At 47.9% G+C, this 19,006-nt stretch overlaps 1 protein-coding gene across 6 annotated transcripts in view; it reads right to left on the bottom strand.

Moving 5' to 3' along the window:
- Window positions 1–1,730: 1,730 nt before the first annotated feature.
- DEDD (death effector domain containing) overlaps window positions 1,731–19,006 on the bottom strand; it is a 22,270-nt gene continuing 4,994 nt past the window's right edge. For all 6 annotated transcript variants that reach the window (XM_061606118.1, XM_061606117.1, XM_061606119.1 and 3 more), the window contains 5 exons: window positions 18,053–18,114; window positions 12,172–12,579; window positions 9,517–9,624; window positions 6,623–6,769; window positions 1,731–5,154 (listed from right to left, as the gene is read on the bottom strand). In XM_061606118.1, coding sequence (XP_061462102.1) covers window positions 4,778–5,154; window positions 6,623–6,769; window positions 9,517–9,624; window positions 12,172–12,496 — 957 coding nt within the window. In that variant the 5' untranslated portion in view covers window positions 12,497–12,579; window positions 18,053–18,114 and the 3' untranslated portion in view covers window positions 1,731–4,777. The remainder of the gene's footprint in view (window positions 5,155–6,622; window positions 6,770–9,516; window positions 9,625–12,171; window positions 12,580–18,052; window positions 18,115–19,006) is intronic.

The raw sequence follows: 19,006 nt of genomic DNA, 5'->3' as shown, positions 1-19,006 counted from the left end.
TGATACTTTTTTCTATAAAATGACTAACAAAATTAAATTAATGATACAATCAGTGTTCATACACAGGTAAGCCTAAAGCAGATACTGTCAAGCCTAGTGAAACTCAAAAGCCCCCAAGGATTGCTGAATTGGAGCCCACCATCCAGGTACAATGCTGCGGTGCTCCAAGGTGAGAGGTTGCTGGTCAACAGCCACTTTTCCAAATGCATCCGTGTGCCTCCATTTGCATGCAGCAAAGGAGAGGAACAGGAGGGGAAGTGCACATTAAAAAAAAAGATTTTAACTTCTATATAAAAACTTGTAAATAGTAAACTTCTCAAACATTTTGCTTAATCTGAATATAAGCATGGTAGCCATACTGCTAATGCAACAGGGAACCAGCCACATCATCCCTGACCATCGGCCATGCTTACTGGGGCTTTTGGGAGCTGGTCATCAGCTGCAAATGGCTGATGCCAGGCATTTCCTTTTCATAGAATCATAGAGTTGAACGGGACCTCTAAGGCTATCAAGTCCAACCCCCTGCTCAATGCAGAAATCCAACTTAAAGCATACCTGACTGATGGCTGTCCAGCTGCCTCTTGCATGCCTCCAGTGTTGGAGAGCCCACCACCTCCCTAGGTCATTGGTTCCATTGTCGTACCGTTGTGACAGTTAGGAAGTGTATCCTGATGTTCAGCCAAAATCTGACTTTCTGCAACTTGAGCCCATGATTCCGTGTCCTGCACTCTGGGACGATCAAGAAAAGATCCCAGCCCTCCTCTGCGTGGCAACCTTTCAAGTACTTGGAAGAGTGCTATCACATCTCCCTTTAGTCTTCCCTTCTCCAGGCTAAACATGCCCAGTTCTTTCAGTCTCTTCTCAGTCATCGAAAATGGACTGGAAACAAAAACTGGGCTCTAGTCCACTTGGTAGCTTCCTTTTTTTGGGGGGGGGGTCGTGAGATGGGATTACGGCAGAGGGGTACAATACAAGAAAAAGGGGGACGTTGTCCATCTTCTCTTGCGAGTGGCGCAATCCTATTGATGTAAGCACAGACATTAAGTCTCACTGAGCTCAATAGGTCGTAACTCCAGGTAAGTATGCATTATCGCTTTTCAGGCGGACCCTTTTTTGAAAGCCTGCTTCCTGCTGCTTCTCCCATGGGGGAAAGAAGGGTCTTCAGAACACACAGGGTGGGGCAGTTGGGAGAAGGTGCCACTGCTAGGCCGCACATGCTTCCTTTCCCTGCCACTGAATAGGACGGCAGCCTTAACCTCACAAGCTATCATGACTGCTGGCTGTAAGGCAGACCCATCTGAGAAAATTGCAAAGGCATTCCTTCTAGAGGTTATAAACTCAGGCTCAAAACAGGAGTGTGGGAGTTACCCGAGACCCCTTTGCAAAACAGAAAAAGGGCTTTCAAACAGCGCTGCACTTTGAAGTCCCAGCAATTGGGACTTCAAAGTGCAGTATCACCTGACATCATCGTGACCTCAAGCAACTGACCCGCCAGCCAGAAATTCTCCACCCATGAGCTAGTACACAAGCAAAGGGAAACTGTCTTCAGGTAAACAGATGGTCTTGTGGCACCTGAAACAATAAACAGATGTTATTGTGGCATGAGTGAATAGAGTCAAATTCATCCAGTGCATGAAGTTGGTAGATGACATTGCTCTTCCTTGTCTGCGGACAAGCACATGCATGCACACACAGGCCAGCAAAGCACAGACACCTGACAGAAGCAGCAATAAAAGGCAGAAGATTTTTTTTTTATTATTTTGAGGAAAAACAAAGCTATACTGGGATTATGACCAGTTACACTGGAAGTTCCTTTTTTTAAAAAAATACAGAAGTCACAGATTTTACACAAATTTGTGCCAGATTTGTCTTGAAACAGGGAGCAAGTGTGTGTGTGTGTTGTGTGGATACACAAAGGAGAGGATTGGGGGCTTTTGCATACTTTGTTGAGACACCTTGTACAGCCAACCTTTGCTAAACTGGTACCCTGGAACCCTCCAGTGTTGTGGACTATAGCTTCCAGCACAACCGTGCTGAGTGGGGCTGATGGGAGTGCCAATCCACAATGTCTGGAGGGCACCAGGTTGGCAAAGGCTGCTGAAGAATGTAAGAGACATCAGACATTTGCACACCAAGTGGGATATTCCAACCAAAGCAGGAGCAGTTTTTGGCTCAGGGCCTGTTTATGCAATCAGTGGAAGTCAAATGGCATAGCTTTCCCTGGACTACCAATTTCAAGGTGTAAGCAGCAGGGCTACACATCACAAGAGTGGCATGTCAAGGAGACAATTAGGGCAGAATCTCCTGTTTTCTTCCTATCATTAGCCTTTTTTTAAAAAATGTCCTTTTGTGTCCTTTCTAGCCCTTTTCCCATTTTTAAAAAGCAATTTAGGGAATTCAAGGTACAGTTTGAGTTTTTTCCTCTCCAATAAAACAAAAGCATAGATGAAGAAAAAACTAATCAACAACCCCTGTTTTTCTATCTTGATTTTCTTTGTTAAAAAAATCCCCCTCTCAAAGTGAAACGGTCAAGCCCAAGGGTAGAGAGCAGCGCCCCTTGATTTTGCTGGCTGTGTGAACTGCCCCCTGGTCGGTACGTTCCTATTCATGCGGCTCTTAGATGGAGCCTTTTTGCTTGACTAATAAACCGGAAGAGGGAGCTGAAGGGAAGCTGGGGGGAGAGAGTGAAGACGGCCATCTGTGCTACCTGAAAGAAGTCAGCTGGGGGAGGGAGGGGGCAAACTGAAGATTTTCTCCAGGTTTTCTCGGGGGGGGGGCAATACAGAAGTCAAAAGCCTCCTGGAATAGCCACTGAAACCCAGGGGCAACAACATCATGGCTTGCCAAGGCTTTCACAATATTTAATATAATCAAACAGAAAACCAACCAACAGAAAAATTAAAATTCAGGAGCAAAGTTTTTTTTTTTAAAAAAAAGGAAAAACAATCCCTTATAAAAATTGACTTGGATACTTAAGGGGGCTTTTTCCTTCCAAGGAAGTCCCAGTGCATCTCCTGGAGCAGACAGTCAACAGATTCTACCTGTATCAGCACAAAGGCCTTAGGCCAACCTGGAACCCTGCTGACGTTTGGACTACAGCCAGGCTGAAGGGAGTTGTAGTCCAAAACTTCTGGAGGGACCCAGGATGCTGAAGACCACTTTAGGCTATTGTTTGGGGGGTGGGGGTGGGGAAGGTGTGTGTCAAGAAGGACAACTCCCATCACATGTTGTAGCCTTGCCAAAATGTAACAGCATGCTCTACCTTCATCCCTACGATGGGAATATTCGCCTCCTGAGCTTCTCCCAACAGCTCCAAATCATCTTTGTTTAAAATCTTGAAAATAAGACAAAACCTGGGAGGCAACTGTTGTGGTGCTCAACACCACTGGAACGGAAGCAAGAGCTGATGGAACTCCCCCCACAACACCCCTTTGCAAAGCTGGTTCCCTACAAGAACTTTTCTTCATCTTGCAGCCTTCGCAAGAGGCTAGACCTCCTGGCTCCAGCCTGACAGTCATTCATAGCTGGCACAATCCCTGCTGCCACCACCATCACCCCACCCTTTGCGTCCGTTAATGCTAACGGCCTCTGTGGGAGCCAGACAAGGCTGGCCAGGGGACTACTGGGGTTCAGGAGAAGAGAGAGAAGGCCCTGAGGAGCACTCCTTTCTTTGTCGTCTTTGGAGGCAGACACTCCCTCTACCAAAGGTCGAGGGAAAGGCACACACAGTGGGTCAGAGGGGGCCTGAAAATACTCTCTGCTCAGGACGCAGGTCAAGGGAAAGGGTTAGGCACGAGGGCTGGAGGGATGGCATTCAGGGGCCGATTTTGATTCCGCTGAGCTAGCTAGAGACGGCTTCCAAGCCAGAGAAAGCACACTTTTCCCACACACAAGGAAACAGTCTTCCAGAAGTGGATTTAAGAGCATTCAAGGCCCAAAGCCCATTTCATCCCTCATGTTTGGACCCTCGCACCATCCCTGGCATCCTTCCATGCGAGGGCCCCTCCTGTCCACACCCACCCTGCCCCAACCAAAGTCAATTGCATAACAGTTCCTAAATCCAGCTGGCGGGACTTGGAAGTCACTTTTAAGAACAGTGCTACATAGAGAGGGTGGACGGAGGGACGCATCTGGTTTAGATGGAAGCTCTTTCTGCCTCCATTCCGAGACCACATTCCTCCCCACCCCCCAGAACTCACAGCTTGAAAGAAAAACACTGGCAGAAGATATCTCCCATCACAAGAACAGCAACGTTCAGGTTTGCTTCTTTTTTTAATATAAAGGGACAAGTTGAGGTCTCCCCTGCTGGACCTTGCCACACCTGCCTAGGCCTTTCTGGGCAATGGTGCACCACAGGACAGTCTAATTCTTAGAGATGGTACAAAAAAAAATAGAAGGAAAGAAGCAGACGGCACAAGAGAGAATGTGATTAAGAAAGGACGACAGACCGAGGAGCATCAACCAATGGCCAAAGATGCTCAGCTGGCCTACAGGAAAACGGGTCTTGGATCTACCTCGCAGGCAGGGGCACAGAGCAGCCCTTCCAGAATTTTTCCATCTCCTGTTTTGTTTCCCAACTGGGGGAAAAAAGAAAACCCAACCACAGCGCTCATTCTCACGTTGAAACATGTCTTACAGTTACACAGTACATGGCAGGAGCTCAAGGGTTCATTCCTTTAAGATATTTTTTTCCTTTTTTTTTTTTGAAAGAAAAAAATTGAAAAAAAATCATCCAAAGGGGAGCCAGAGGAGGAGGGACAATGATGGCAACCGGGGTTCAAGGTGCTGTCTGGAGCATCAAGTTCCTCAGGAGTTTTTGACGGCCCACCTCATAATCCTCTTCATCCACGTTGACCAGCAGCTTGATGGCCTCGTGGCCCACGGCTTGCTTGAGCGAGTCCGTGATGAAGACCCCCTTCAGGGCCTCCAGCAGTGAGCCGTTGATGTAGTCGCGCCAAAAAGCATCAAGGTAAGTGAGCTCTGAAAACTTTATGTCACAGATGATGGAGCCCAGGTCCCGGGATTTCAAGATGGTGTTTGCCTGGCTAAAGCGCTCAAACTGGCGCTCAAGGGGGTCCTGCTTGTTGGAGAAGACGTTCCCCTCCAAAGCCGTTTCATGCTGACAGTACTCTGCTCGGACTCGAAGGCGGATGTCTGGAAGGGAAATGCCAGAAGACAGGAGGGACGTTAATGCTGTCTGCTCAGGATTGTCCAAAGGCTCTCAACGGGAACATTCTAGAAGTTCGCAGAAGCAGGTGCTTGATACTAAATGGCAGGGGCATCCAAGGTGGCGCCCTCCAGATGTTGTTGGATTACAGCTCCCATCATCCCTGACCATTGGCCATGCTGGCTGGGGCTGATGGGATTTGGAATCCAACAACATCCGGAGGGCACACAATTGGCTCCACCCGCTATTATGGCACCTGGGGCAGTGAAGCCTCCACCTGGCTGATGGCTCAGTGAAAAGGCAATTTCGCAGGTCAACCTCTACAAGGGATGGACAAGTTGTCAGTTTGGCTGGGAATCAGCCTCGCAAAAGAGTAGGTCAAGGAGCGAGAAGAGCCCAGGGGAAACAGAACAGGCACTGGGCTAAGGGAAAAAGAACCTGATGGAAGAAAAGGGGGAGAGTGAGGCCTGGGGAAGGAGGCAGCAGGCACAGAGTCAGGCAGAGGCATCGGAGAAGCATTTAGCATTTCAAGGGGATGGCACGATCTCAGGAAAGCCCGAGAAAGGCTGGTCAAAGGATGAAGTGGGCTCAGCAGGTAGAGGCCTTTAAAGTGGAAGGGAAGAACTAGATGAGCAATGGAGACTGAAGTGAGGAGGAGGAGGAGGAGGCAAGGAGAAAGTTCCCAGGGCGGGGGCCGGGCTGGGTGCTCCTTGCAGGCAAGAGGGCTTGGGAGGGGGGCTGGGGACTGCAGGCCGCTGGGCTAAGGCAGACTTCCCCAGCCTGGTGCCTGCCAGATGTTTTGCACTCCAGCTCCCACCGGCCCCAGCCAGCGTGGGCTGCAAAGTCTCAGGAGGCCCAGATAACGGAATGCTGCCGGTTGTGGCTTCCACTGCGATGGCGGCAACTCTTAAGGGGCCAGCAAGCGGTGAGGGCACTGCTTAGCACATCACACACTGATCTGAACCAACCAGCCAATTCTTTGGCTGTAGGCTTCCAGTATGATGCACTAAGGAGACACTGTTATGCTGTCTAAGCAGAGAGCAGGATGCCACTGGCGATGCTTGGAACTCGTGGCCTACACTGCAGGCAGGGACCAGGTCGGCAACCAGGCCAAGTCTAACCAGGGAGCGGAATGGATGTTGCTGCACATGCCCACTACAGCCACAGAATGGGCTGCTGCAAAAGCCCACGGCCAAAGATGCCGCTTATCCACACCCTCTTTTGGCCTTTCGTAATCCTGGAAGGGGGCGGCCTTGTGCTAGAGGCATCCAGTCTCTGAGCCCCAATGTTGCAGAGGGTTCAACAGCGGGATGACCGCCCTGCCCCATTTCTGCTTCAGCAAGGAATTTTTTTGGGATACAAGACAGTACTAGTTCTTGAGGGAAAAGACGTGAATTAAAACCATCAGTCTTGACTCAAATGCGGCCAACGTGCCTGCTGTCAGGAACTTCTTACCACACGTCTGTTTGTCTTTTGGGTCCGGCGTCACCGACTTCCTCCTTTTCCGCTGGTTGCCGAGGAGGGCTCGTCCCCGGCCGGGTCTCTTGGTACAGATCTGGGCCCCCGAAGCGGAACAGCAGACCAGCGGATGATGGGGAGGCACTGGGGAGCAGAAACATCATGGCTCAGAAAGCTCAAAGCGGGACTGGCAGCTATGAGTCATTAAGGGAAACAGGTACATCCCAAGAGGCTCTCCAAGCAGCTTACAAAAAAATCCTAAGCACATTTTTTTTAAAATCACATTAAAGAACAGGATCACAAGCAAGTGTAGTTTTTTATGTTGTGCTGGGATCCTTCTTTATGGAGATCCCACGGAGTTACTCTTCTTGCAAGCACCTTCCAGGCAGCATCTCTCACCGAGGCAAGAGAGGGGTGGGGGCCTCAACAAGACAGAACTCATTCCACCCTTGATGGAAGCAAGTCTGCTAGGGCAGGGGTTCCCAGACTGTGGTCCACGAGCGTCATTCGCATGGCTTGCGCCCTCTTTGTAAAAGTACAATGAAGCACCACACAGCATCCAGCACAGCGCCTTACAATGGCTACAGCAGGCAGAAAGGTCACTGAGTGGTCTGCCAAGACCCGCAGCAATTGTCAAGTGGTCAATGGGGGGAAAACGTTTGGGACCCGCTGCACTCGGCTGAAGTATCATCAGGCCACAATGAAATGTTGCAACGCTTGCATCCTGCCTGGCCCTCCAGGAGCCCAGGGTGCTTCTGTGGGGTTTGCCCCCATTTCAGTCCAACCAGCTTCTCAGGCTGCATAGCTTGCTCGGCCCTCTTTTTGCACCTGGCCCTGCCCACCACTGGCACGTTACTGCCCCGAAGGCTCCGCATGGGGGCATGTGGCCCTTGGGCTGAAAAAGGTTCCCCCTTCCTGACCTGAAGGCTCACCCACTCCCACAGAAACCTGCCCAACCTTCTACTGAGACCCCACTCAAGATGGAGAGGAAGTGGGCCGTGAGCAGGGGAAGGGGCCCTCTGAGGTGGCACCCAGGCTGCTGAATTCCCTCCCTAGATCAGTTCACCAGATCCCAGCAGGTGAAACCTCAATGTCCCTCAAAAGAATTTGGTTGGCTCTGCCGTGCCATTGAAGGCTCTTGTTTGATGGCTTACACTGATTGTGGCTTTCTGTGGTTATTTTACTAAACTACAAATTTTAATATTTGAATGATAAGCTACCCTGGAGGAGAATTTACAGTCCAAAAGGGAATGAAAATATTCTAAATATGTAAACAAAGCAGAGGGCTGGGGAGAAGGAGAGAAGAGACTGTCCCAGTATTTCTTAACAGTTCAAAATGAAGATTGGAATTGAGCATTAATGGAGAACGTTCACATTTTAAGAGCCTGGACAGGAAATTAAATATTCCCCAAATTTAGAGAGCATTGGTCAATTTTCATAATACACTGGAATGAAAAAGAGGTAATGCTATGTCAGTCATTCAAAAATGTGTAATGACTGTGATGGAGTTAATTTAATAACAAAAATCTAGGCAGAGAAATTGAAAAACACCAGCAAGTATTTCATATGCTTTAAGTTGGATTCCTTCACTGAGCAGGGGGGTTGCACTCAATGGCCTTATAGGCCTCTTCCAACCCTACCATTCCATGGTTCTATGATCTTATCAAATAAAATCTGAGATGTTTGGATCAGTGAAAAGTGGTAACTGCTACTTTAAAGGCTCTTCTACAACCACATGCAGGTTTGGCTTTCCGCCTTTACTAGCTGTGCCAACATGCCAGAGAGGTAGGCCTTGACTGGAGAGACCTGGGTTCCAATCCCTGCTCAGCCACAAAGCTTACCCTGGACTAATCACCACCTCTTAGACTAACTGACCTCATGGTGGCAAAAACAATTTAAGGTGGAGAAGAGCCAGCCTCACCACCTTGACCTCACTGGAGAAAATTACTGAACAGAAAGTATTCTGCTTACCAGCGCCCAGTCATTGTATTTTGAGAGCTAAGCTGGACAAGGCTCTGGCAAAATGATGGGGAACTTAAGAACTGCACTGGAAACTGCAAGCCATTCCTTCCTGCTCATCTCAGAATATTTAAGAGAAAAGGGGTTTGCTCTTGAAGATGATTCATGATGACTAGAGACTCATCTTTTGTGTAAACCATTTACAGACTTTTTTTTAATTTAAGTGCTCTAAACCAACAAACAAACTTGCCAAGTACGCACAGAGATATGGGAAGCACTAAGGCTTACTGGTGTCAGAGTTAAAAAAACACTCCTCCCTCAAGGATTCTGCATGGCAAGAAGCAACAAGTGAGTAATGACCAGCCTCTTTCGAGGCCTGTCTTTCATCAAGGATCAAATTAATTCTTGTGGCTGATCCCCTTCCAGGATCAAGAGTTGAGAAGCTCTGTGGTGTACGGATCTCCCATCTAATGGCTTTCTACCACAGGGAAAGCCGCGGCAGAATGACAGACCACCAGCTCTGCATGCACAAGGCCTCAGGTTCAATCCCATGATTCTTCAACTAAGAAGGCTGTCAGACAGCAGGACTGGGAATGACCCCTCTCCCACTCTGCAAGAGCCTGAACTGCCAGTCAGAGGCAGCATTACTGGGCTAGGTGGACCAATGTTCTGACTCAATATGAGACAGCTTCCTGTGTTCACCTGGAGCTCTGGACTTGGCTGGGAAACAGAAAATCAGAAATGGCGTCACGATGCACCTGTGGCCAGTGCAGGCTGCCTGCAGAAAACAAGACAACCTGCACAAAAGGCTGAGTTTTCATTCCCCCCGAGGCCAAAAATGCCTGGATTAAATGCTGTGGATGGGCGAGAGATGGCCCTCAAGGAAGCCAGTTTGGCAAAGGTTCTTGATGTCTACCTTCCCATAGGCTCACCAGATTTGTGTTGGTGGGCAGGAACGTGCTCTGTGCTGCTGTGGGCCCGCGGAGTCACATAGCGGATGGAAGTCTCTTCTAGATACTTGTCGACAAGATCCGGGCACACTGTGAACGGAAGGAGGTGTGTGTGTGAATGGGTGGGGTGGTCAGCAAGAGAAAGAAGGTAATATACACACACTAGAATGAAAGGATGAATTTGAACACTGGCTTGCAAAAGATTAGAGGGAAATTTAATAGGCAGGGGAAAGAGAACAGGATAAAGAAGTGGTCTTCGGCAGGCAGGGCGGGGGGGGGGGGTAGAGAGATAATTCCCATAGCCTCAACTAAGATGCCTTCTTGAAACTCCTTCTTGAAGCTTCTCCTCAGTGACAGAGCCAAACTAGAAGGGGAACCCTGCTTTAAAATCCAATTTTTCATTGAAACTTTCAGAAGTTGTGAGTGCCAGAATTGTTGCTTTTTGCTGGACCTAAAAGCCAGCCAGTTAGATCTGAAAGGCAGTTTATTTATTTATTTATTACATTTAATAAAGCTGACTCATAACAAGAATGTTTCTTGGTGGCTCAGGAGAACATCCCCAACCATATTAAAATACAGTGTGAAACATTAAAAACTGTAACACATCAACTAAGATACCAAAACACAATTTTAAAAACTTCAGAGGCCCAGTCTGTAAAGTTTTTTTTTAATAAGGCCTGGATGACTAGAAAAATGTTCACCTGATACCAAACAGTGAACAGTGAAGATGGCACCGGCCAACCCTCTCCGAGAAGGCTCTGGCATTTTGTCTGCTTTCTTGATTAACCACATGCTGAAAGAGAGGCTTCAAGCTTTAAATTAGGTGTGGGGAACCTGTGGCTCTGAGGTTAATTGTGCACCCTGAGCTTAATTCTAGGGTGAGCCTTGGGGGACAGGGAAGCCAAAATGGATGGAGCAATAGGAAGATGGGGGGGGGAGCCCTCTGCAAGCAGACTTCTGGCAAGAGTGATTTGTCTTTCCCCCAGCAGCCTGCTGGGCAAGAATGGGGAGGGAGGGGTGGTTCCACCCTGGCAGAATACGCCTCCCCTCCAGAGGATATGGCCCATATACATACCACTCAGGGCATTTAAAATTCAAAACCATCATAAAATACAATGACAGAAAAAAAATTCCCAGCAACTTTAAAAAGGGAGCAAAGGGCTATTATTTCTTGAAAGTTTAACTTCACATTTCCACAAACGTGTTCCATGTGGCAGGTCGGGTGCCGTCCCTCCCGCCAACCTCTGAGGAGTGTGACAAACAGCCACCTTTCCTCTCAACTTTGAAGCTGCAAAGGGTTTCAACCTCTTTTTCTTCTACCCCCTTTTTGTCATTTACAGTATTTCTACTGTTGTGTAATTTTTGCATATAAATAAACTGTAAGAAACACTTTGAAGCAGCAGAGGTGGACAGCAGGCCCCCGCCCCCAAAGTTGCTCAGTGATCCCGCCCACTTCCCCAGCTCCAAAGTTGGGAGGAAGGGTGCGTGGAAGCGCCTCGGCCATGCATGACTTTGCTGGCAGCCCCCGCTCCCCGCTGGCCTTTCCCGTTTCAAGGAGCAAGTGTATGGGGGGGCAGGGAAACGAAGAGTGGGAGGCCCATCTGATGCTGCTTCCAAATGGCCTTTACTTACAGCCATAAGGTGGGGAGGGGGTCGGCAACTACAATTTCTGGTTTACAGACCCCAGTGAAAGAAAAAAGCAATCCTGGAAATTCTATGCAGAGAAGCCATTCGCCTCAGGTGACAGGGTGCTGGGGACCACGCTCTGGAGGGCCCATGTTGGGCAGGACACCTTTCATGGGCCTCTCTCCCCCAGCAACTCAGGGGACTAATCTGGGGTCGGCACACTGGTCAAATGGCCGCCCGTTACTTCTTGGTGGCCAAATGTTCTAAGAACGCCTTTAACCAACCAACCAACCATTAAGGTGCAGTTTGTTAGAAAGGGCTGCTTGTGCACTAGCCAAAACATCCCCAACAGCAAACCTGATACACCTGCAGGCATCTCCACACAGGAACCAGGACAGTCCTCGGTGGCCTAGAGTGCCAGACTGCAACTGGGGAGACCCAGGCTCAAATCCTCACAAAGGATGAAGCTCATTAGGTGAAGTTGGGGCAGCCTCAGCCTGACTTACCTCAGTTCGCTGTTGTGATGATAAAATGGGTGGGGGAGACAACATACTGCCCTCATTGGGGGAAGGGAGGAATGAAAGTTTAATAGAATAAATAATTCTACATAGTTTTTAAAGTTAATGTCATTGTTATTGTGAGACAATCCATTTTTTGGTAATTAATCCAGGTATCAAACTTGTGGATGATTATCAGCCTTGCCCAGCTTGCTGCCTTCCAGATGTGGTTGGACACCCCCCCCAGCTCCCATCAGTCTCAGCCAATAGTCAAGGAAGATGGGAGTTGTAGCTCAGGAACATCCAGAGGCCGAGCAGGGTTGGGGAAGGTTGTTCTCGGAATGTTGCTTCAAAAATATGGAGCATTTTTAATTATGTCTGATGCTCAACTGAAGGGTGGCACCTACTGGGGAAACAATGCTTCACTCGGTTGGGATAAAGGGGGTGCCCGTCCCTGGATCAACCCATCAGCACACAGCCCACCTTAGGAAACCTCAAGCCAGAAGCCACCTACCAGCCTTCCTCCTCTTCAACGTGACATAGGGCAACAAGTCGTGGCGGGTGATAATCCTCAGCAGCTGAAGCACTTGGCGGAAGTTGGTCTCGTCGCAGCGCCCCTGCCTCTCCAGCGCCAGGAGGAAGTCCCGCCCGCTGCGGATCATCCCCCTTTCATAGTCGTCGATGACGTCCACAAAGAGGAAAGACAAGACCCGGACGTCACGGTGGGTCAGGTGGGTGCCCACAATGTCAAACATGCGGTGCAAGCTGTAGAGCCCATGCTCCCGGTCGCCCTCCTGCTCCGGCCAGGCTTGCCTGCGGCTCCGTTTCAAGGTGGCCATCTTGCGGGACTGCCGGGCCCGCTTTGGGCCACCCAGTTTCCACAGGATTCAAGGGAGGTCCGGGGGGTCCTAAAAGCAGGACACTGAAAAAAGACAGATCTCTTCAGAGCGCTGCACACTGAAAGGGGTGTAGGGTGTGCGTGTGTAGAAAAGGAACTATTTTATGCTGCAAACCTGTCTGGATCATCTCTGAAAGAGACAGCTGTCCCACTCTCTTCATGCAGTTACAGGAGGGGTGGGGGGGAAGAGAGGCTTTCCCCTGGCAGACTCTTGCTTTCCAAGCCTGCCACATTGACACATGGTGTTGGCAGACACTCTGTCAATCTTACTTTTCACAAAGACGAAGGGGGCATGTGTGACTTAGGGATGCCACACCCTTTTGGGATTGAGGACAAAACCAGCACCCCAGTGTGTGTAAATAAACGGATGCTTTATTCCTCAGTTCAAAGTCCTAAGCAAGATCCCCCCAGCCCCCGTAAGCGGTGGTGCTTTCAGAATGTAAAAGCAGCCCTGGCTTGATCAGGCCAAAGGATCTATCTATGCCACCTCTTGTCTGCCGCAGGCTCCAAGCAGATGCCACAAACATCTTAGGCAATGGCCCACCCCCACAGTTGCCCCTACCCCCAGTAACTGTTATTCAGAAATATACTGCCTCTGAACATGGAGGCTCCATATAGCTATCGTGACTAAGAGCCATTGATCCATCAAGCCTATCCTCCATGAATTTGCCTAGCCCTACTTTGAAGCAATTGGGACAAGTGGTCATCTCAACATCACATCCTGCGCCAGCAAATCCAGCGAGTTCCAGATCTTGTCTGATGGGCAGAGCAAAATCCCTCTCAGGGGAAGTGGGCATAAGGTTCAGGTGCCTCTGGGTTAGCTGAATCCTGGTTCAGCCAGCAGCTGCGCCCAGGGGCCAGAAAGTAAAAGCCTGCTCTCCCAAATACCGGGGAGTAAGCCCTCCCCATTGACATCTATTGCAATGATTTCTTAGACCAAGTTTTTCCCCCAGTGTAACTTTTACCCGGATTGGGACCTGCAGGAATGCTCCAAGCACAAGTTGGATGTGATCTAAGTCCCCACCACCACCTTGGCCCTTCCCTTAACATGCCCCTGGCATGCCTCTTTTTTGGGCCCTACGCCGGCTCAACTTGTGCTGGTCTCAGCTGAGCTGGCCGGGCCCCGGCTCACCTGGGCTGAGGGACTTACGCTGGTGTAGTCCAGCTGACCCAGGACCCAGCCAACTCAGCTGCAGATCCACTGCATCCAACTCCCTGCAGCCCGGCATAAATGCAAATTGGATTGTGCTCTTGGTCCTTTCTTGTGTCTGCCCTGGAATTTACCACCAGTCAATGTCACTGGGTGACCTCAATGTTCCACTACTACAGAAAAGAGGGGGAAATTTCTACCTGTTCCCTTTCTCCACATCATGCCTAATTTTTATAAGTCTCTACCAAGTTTTCCTTTACAGCACTACCCAATGAATGTTTACTCAGAAGTCAGTATGACTGAGTTCATATGGAGTTAGCCTGCTTAGAGAAATTATTATCATTGCTTATTACAGATGCAGTAAGAGGCATCTCTCATCTATAAACCAGGCCCTCCAGATGTTGCTGAACTACAACTCCCATCTTCCCTGACACTGACTGTCCTGGCTGAGACGGATGGAGTTGGAGTTCTGCAACATCTGGAGGGCCACAGGTCCCACACCCCTGCTCTAAGCTAAAGCAACCACCACCACCACCTGTATTAGCCTTTACTTGTAGGAAAGGTGCTCTAACTTCCCAGTCATTTTGATTGCTCTTTTCTGCTCCGGCTAAAACAGGAGCGAGGAACCTATGGCCTTCCAGAGGTTGCTGAACTACAACTCCCATCATCCCTTGCTTGCTAGGTCTGATGGGAATTGTAGTTCAGCAACATCTAGAAGGCCAGAGGTTCCCCACACCTGTATTAAAGGCACATTAATGTCATTATGTGTGACTATTTTAGTTTTGGGGCGCTACTATAACAGGCAATGCCTTTTCTTCTAACAATATGCTCAGCTTTCATTTGTGAACCAGTTGCATCTAACCTGAGTACATGTTTATCCCCCAAATCTAATACTGTTTAATCCCATTTCCACTTTCAAAAAACCCCCGAGAAGTAGGCTAGCTAAGAGCCAGAGGCTACTCAAGGCCAGCACAGTCAGTTGCAGAGAGCAGAGTTACAAAAAATGTTTTGGTCTTTTTTAAAAACAAGAATAGAAATCCTCCAAGCCTCATTTACATGGATGTCATTAGAAGTGCCCGACTACGACAGCTTTTACGCTGCATGGGCGGCAAACGTTATCGCAGAGGATATTTATAGCTCACAGAAACTCCTGTGAGGACAGAAGCTCTGCCTACCCTGTCTCAGGTCATACAGGGTTCAGTCTTCATCCTGTGAGGCAAAATGGACATAAGAGACCTCACTGGAGCAGGGGTGTGGGGCAGCACTGATCATCAATCAGAACAGCAACTCAATGCAATCAAATATTTTTCCCCAATCCGTGCTATCCAAATCAGCAGCCTGATGCCCAATCAGGAAGATCATGTTGGCTCCCCAGACCTCCACGGTAAACGCTGGTGTTTGGAGAAAGGAAGCAGCAGTGTAAACCTCTTCCAAGCTGTAGGAAAGGATCTTGTTGGGTCCTACACTCTTCATACCCCTGTGCAATGCATGCACTGTCCAGGGCCCAGGGGAAGGGAAGAAGTTGGTGGAAACCACAAAGAACAGCTGGCTAGCACCAGCTAAGCTAATATGTGTGGGCCCCAGATCTTGTCCTCTGAAATTTCTCTACTGCAAATCACTGGCATGAATTAGAATCCCTTCTCTGCTCACAAGCTGCTATCAAAATGCTGTGCCTTGTGATGTGAGAAAATCCATTTTTATTCCTCTACCTACCTCACTCAAAGGAAAGCTAGCAGTTGGGTTAAAAGATAAGGAGACATACGGGGTCCCATAAGGGATCTATTGCATGAACCTTGCAACTCTAGCCCTGTCCCACTTTCCATTCTCTGCTGCCATTTTGAAATCCTGTCCTACTTCACTTTCAGTACAACTTCCCAATTCAGACCCTGATCCCAGATTATCCCTTTACTGCCACATGCTGTCTCTGACCCTTTGCAGCTGCTGACCTAGTTCATGGCTTTTCCTTGGCTTGATCAGGATCTCTGGCATAAAGCTAGAGTCAGGAGACTCCGAAGACTCCCATTTCAAACCCCAATGCTAATATTTATTTAATTATTTAATCATATTTGTATTCCGCTATTTCATTTCAAAAAACATCAAAGCAGTTTACAACAAATGCAAACAATAAAATAAAAACAAGGTCAACTACTGCAAAGAGACACCTTCTTAACTGCCTGCATAAGCCTGGTGAAACAGAAAGATTAAAACAGAAGATGCCCGTTTTAAAATCCAAGAAGCCCAAGTTGTTTGTCTTGTGTGACTACTGTTCCAAAAACGCACACCATGAAAGAGGATCCCATTTTTGGCTCAAATAGAAAGGATGCTCTGTTAAATTTGGCAACTATTTAGCAGAAGTGGGCAGATTACGATAGAAAGTTCCCCTAGTTTCTTTGATCCAAAACTGAGATCCTTGTATTTTATCCTGCCATTATCACTTAAATGCCAGAAAGGTATAACTAATTAAGTTTAATAAATCTGCCAACAATATTTCTATTCAAAGCTATCACAAATAGCTTAAAATCCATGAGTTTTGGTAAGCAGGAACCCCATGCCACGAAGACAACCTGCCTGCCTGATTTTGCTAAAATCACCCTCAGAATTCTTCTATGCATAACAACCACAAATCAGGGGTGGTTGATTTGGCGCAGAGTGGTAAGTGGTGGTAACGCAGCCGAAGCTCTGCTCATGGCTGGAGTTCGATTCCAATGGAAGGAGGAAGTCGAATCTCCGGTAAAAGGGGTCGAGGTCCACTCAGCCTTCCATCCATCCGTGGTCGGTAAAATGAGTACCCGGCATATGCTGGGGGGTAAAGGAAGGCCGGGGAAGGAACTGGCAATCCCACCCCATATATACGGTCTGCCTAGTAAACGTCGCAAGATGGCACCCTAAGAGTTGGAAATGACTCGCACTACAAGTGCAGGGACACCTTTACCTTTTCCAAGCATATACCTGCCTGCTATGCCTCAACCCCTCCACCTGCAATATGGGGATAATTATACTGATCTGCCTTATAGAATTATTGCAAGGTTACTGAGAGAATGCATCTGAACCTAAGACTTCTAATTCCTAGCTCAGACTCTTACAGCCACTACACCGGCAGCCTCAGAGCAAGATATACTCCATCTGAAGCTGCCTTATACAAAATCCAGACCATTGGCCAGTCCTGACAGATAGCAGTTCTCCAAGGGTTGGGCAGAGAAGGTGTTCCCTGCCTCACTACATAAGATTTAGTACTAGTATGGGGGACACTTTGCCCTCCAGATGTTGCTGATCTACAACTCCTGTCATCCCTGGCCATTGGCTATGCTGATAGAGTTGTAGCTTAGCAACATATAGAGGGCTAAAGATTCCCCACAACTGATTTAAAAACTCAGGATTTTAAAAAAATTAAGCCCTGTATGAAAAATGGGAATGGACTGCGTTCAAGTCGATCCCGTCTTATAGTGACCCTATGAATAGGGTGTTCATGGTAAGCGGTATTCAGAGGTGGTTTGCCATTGCCTCCCTCTGAGGCTGAGAGGCAGTGACTGGCCCACGGTCACCCAGGGAGCTTCATGGCTGTGTGGGGATTCAAACCCTGGTCTCCTTAACCACTACACCACACTGGCTCTCATAAGCCCTGTATAAATGCTGTTAAAGATATAAATAAAGAGCCTTTTAGCTGATTCTGAATCTGAGGTTTTTGCGTTCACACTGAGTTCTGGCCCCTTACAATTCTTATTGTTGAGATTCACAGTACCCTGATCCCAATTATACAGATCTGGGGCTGAAACAGGGTGGTGGAGATGCAACTTGCCAAAATGCCACAGTGAATCCATAACTGCGATTATATTTGAATCACTCCAAACTTAAAAAAACCCAAAACCAACTGCAAACACACCATAGGAATATTCCAACTGACCCCTCTAGACTTACCCTGGAAGTCACAGAAACTAAACAAAGGAAAGCCACATGTTGTGCCCTGATCCAATATGTTCAAAAAAGCAAACTACATCCACGTTTCACTTGCACCAACCAACTTTCCCCATTCTTGTTAAGACCTCCTTTACAGTGGTGTCAAGAACTACTCTCCTGCTGGGAGGAAGGGCGGGATATAAATCAAATAATAAATAATATAAATAAATAAATACTCTCTGGAAGGAGGTTCCTTCCTTCCAGACACTCATTCCTGGACAGCTCCAGAAACTCGGTCATGCTCCACACAAAAGGGCAGGTCAAGCAACAGGAAGGCAGCCAGCCAGCACCTTCCTCTACTTATGTTAATAAGCAACGGAAGGGAATGAATCACCATGTATGCTATTGCAAAGTTTGACACAAGTTATCACATGGCAACAATGGCATACCAACCTTATGCCGCAGTCTTTTCCGGAGGTTCCCTTTTTGCCACGTTTAGATCCAATCCTGTACAGCTGGGGGGCACAGAGGGCCAAATGTAAACATACAATTATCATTATTTATTTATTTTCATTTCTAGACCGCCCATAGCTAATAGCTCTCTGGGCGGTGTACAAAACGAGATTAACATACAATATAGAATAAAATCAGTAACAAAGGAACACATTAAACTAAAAACTAAACATAAAGCATTAAACATTAAAATGCCTGGGAGTACAGCCAGGTCTTAACCTGGCGCCTAAAAGAAAGAACCGTAGGCGCCAGGTGTATTTCCTCCGGTAAGCTGTTCCATAATTCGGGGGCCACCACAGAAAAGGCCCTAGATCTAGTAACAGTCCTCCGGGCATCCTGGTGAGTTGGTACCCGGAGGAGGGCCTTAGATACTGAACGAAGTGAACGGGTAGGTTCATAGCGGGAGAGGCGTTCCACAAGGAACAATATCTCTAGTCTACTTTGCTTTACTTTTTTAAAGTAAAAAAAGTGACAGAACAAATGGATTTCATATATGGCTCAAGGATAGGACAACATTTTTCTCCTGAAGCTAGATTTTTGACTACATGTTCAGCCCATTTCCAATCCCTCTCCAACTCTCTCCCACTTTGAAAAGAAATCCCACAGGAAAAGCCCAAAAACTACCCAGGAAAGCTTGAGGACATTTATTTATTTTCTTTTGTTCCACCCTTAGCTCTAGTAAAGGCTTCTTTCTACACACTCAAATATACAGGGTCACCAAAATTCCAACAACTTTGATTTAAAAATGTGGTGAGATTTTGTCTTGATGAGGGTGGAGGAAGAGTGGGTAACAATGCAGCAAGCAAACTTGTTGTCTTAACTTCCAATTGTGGTAGACCATAACAATATTTTGTGGTGAATATTTAGTGGTTCCCTCCCTCCAAGATACTATTT

This window comes from Rhineura floridana, chromosome 22, assembly GCF_030035675.1.
Source record: "Rhineura floridana isolate rRhiFlo1 chromosome 22, rRhiFlo1.hap2, whole genome shotgun sequence".
NCBI classification, from domain to species: Eukaryota; Metazoa; Chordata; class Lepidosauria; order Squamata; family Rhineuridae; genus Rhineura; species Rhineura floridana.
Note: the sequence above shows the minus strand (reverse complement) of the source record. Positions and strands in the feature narration are given on the sequence as shown.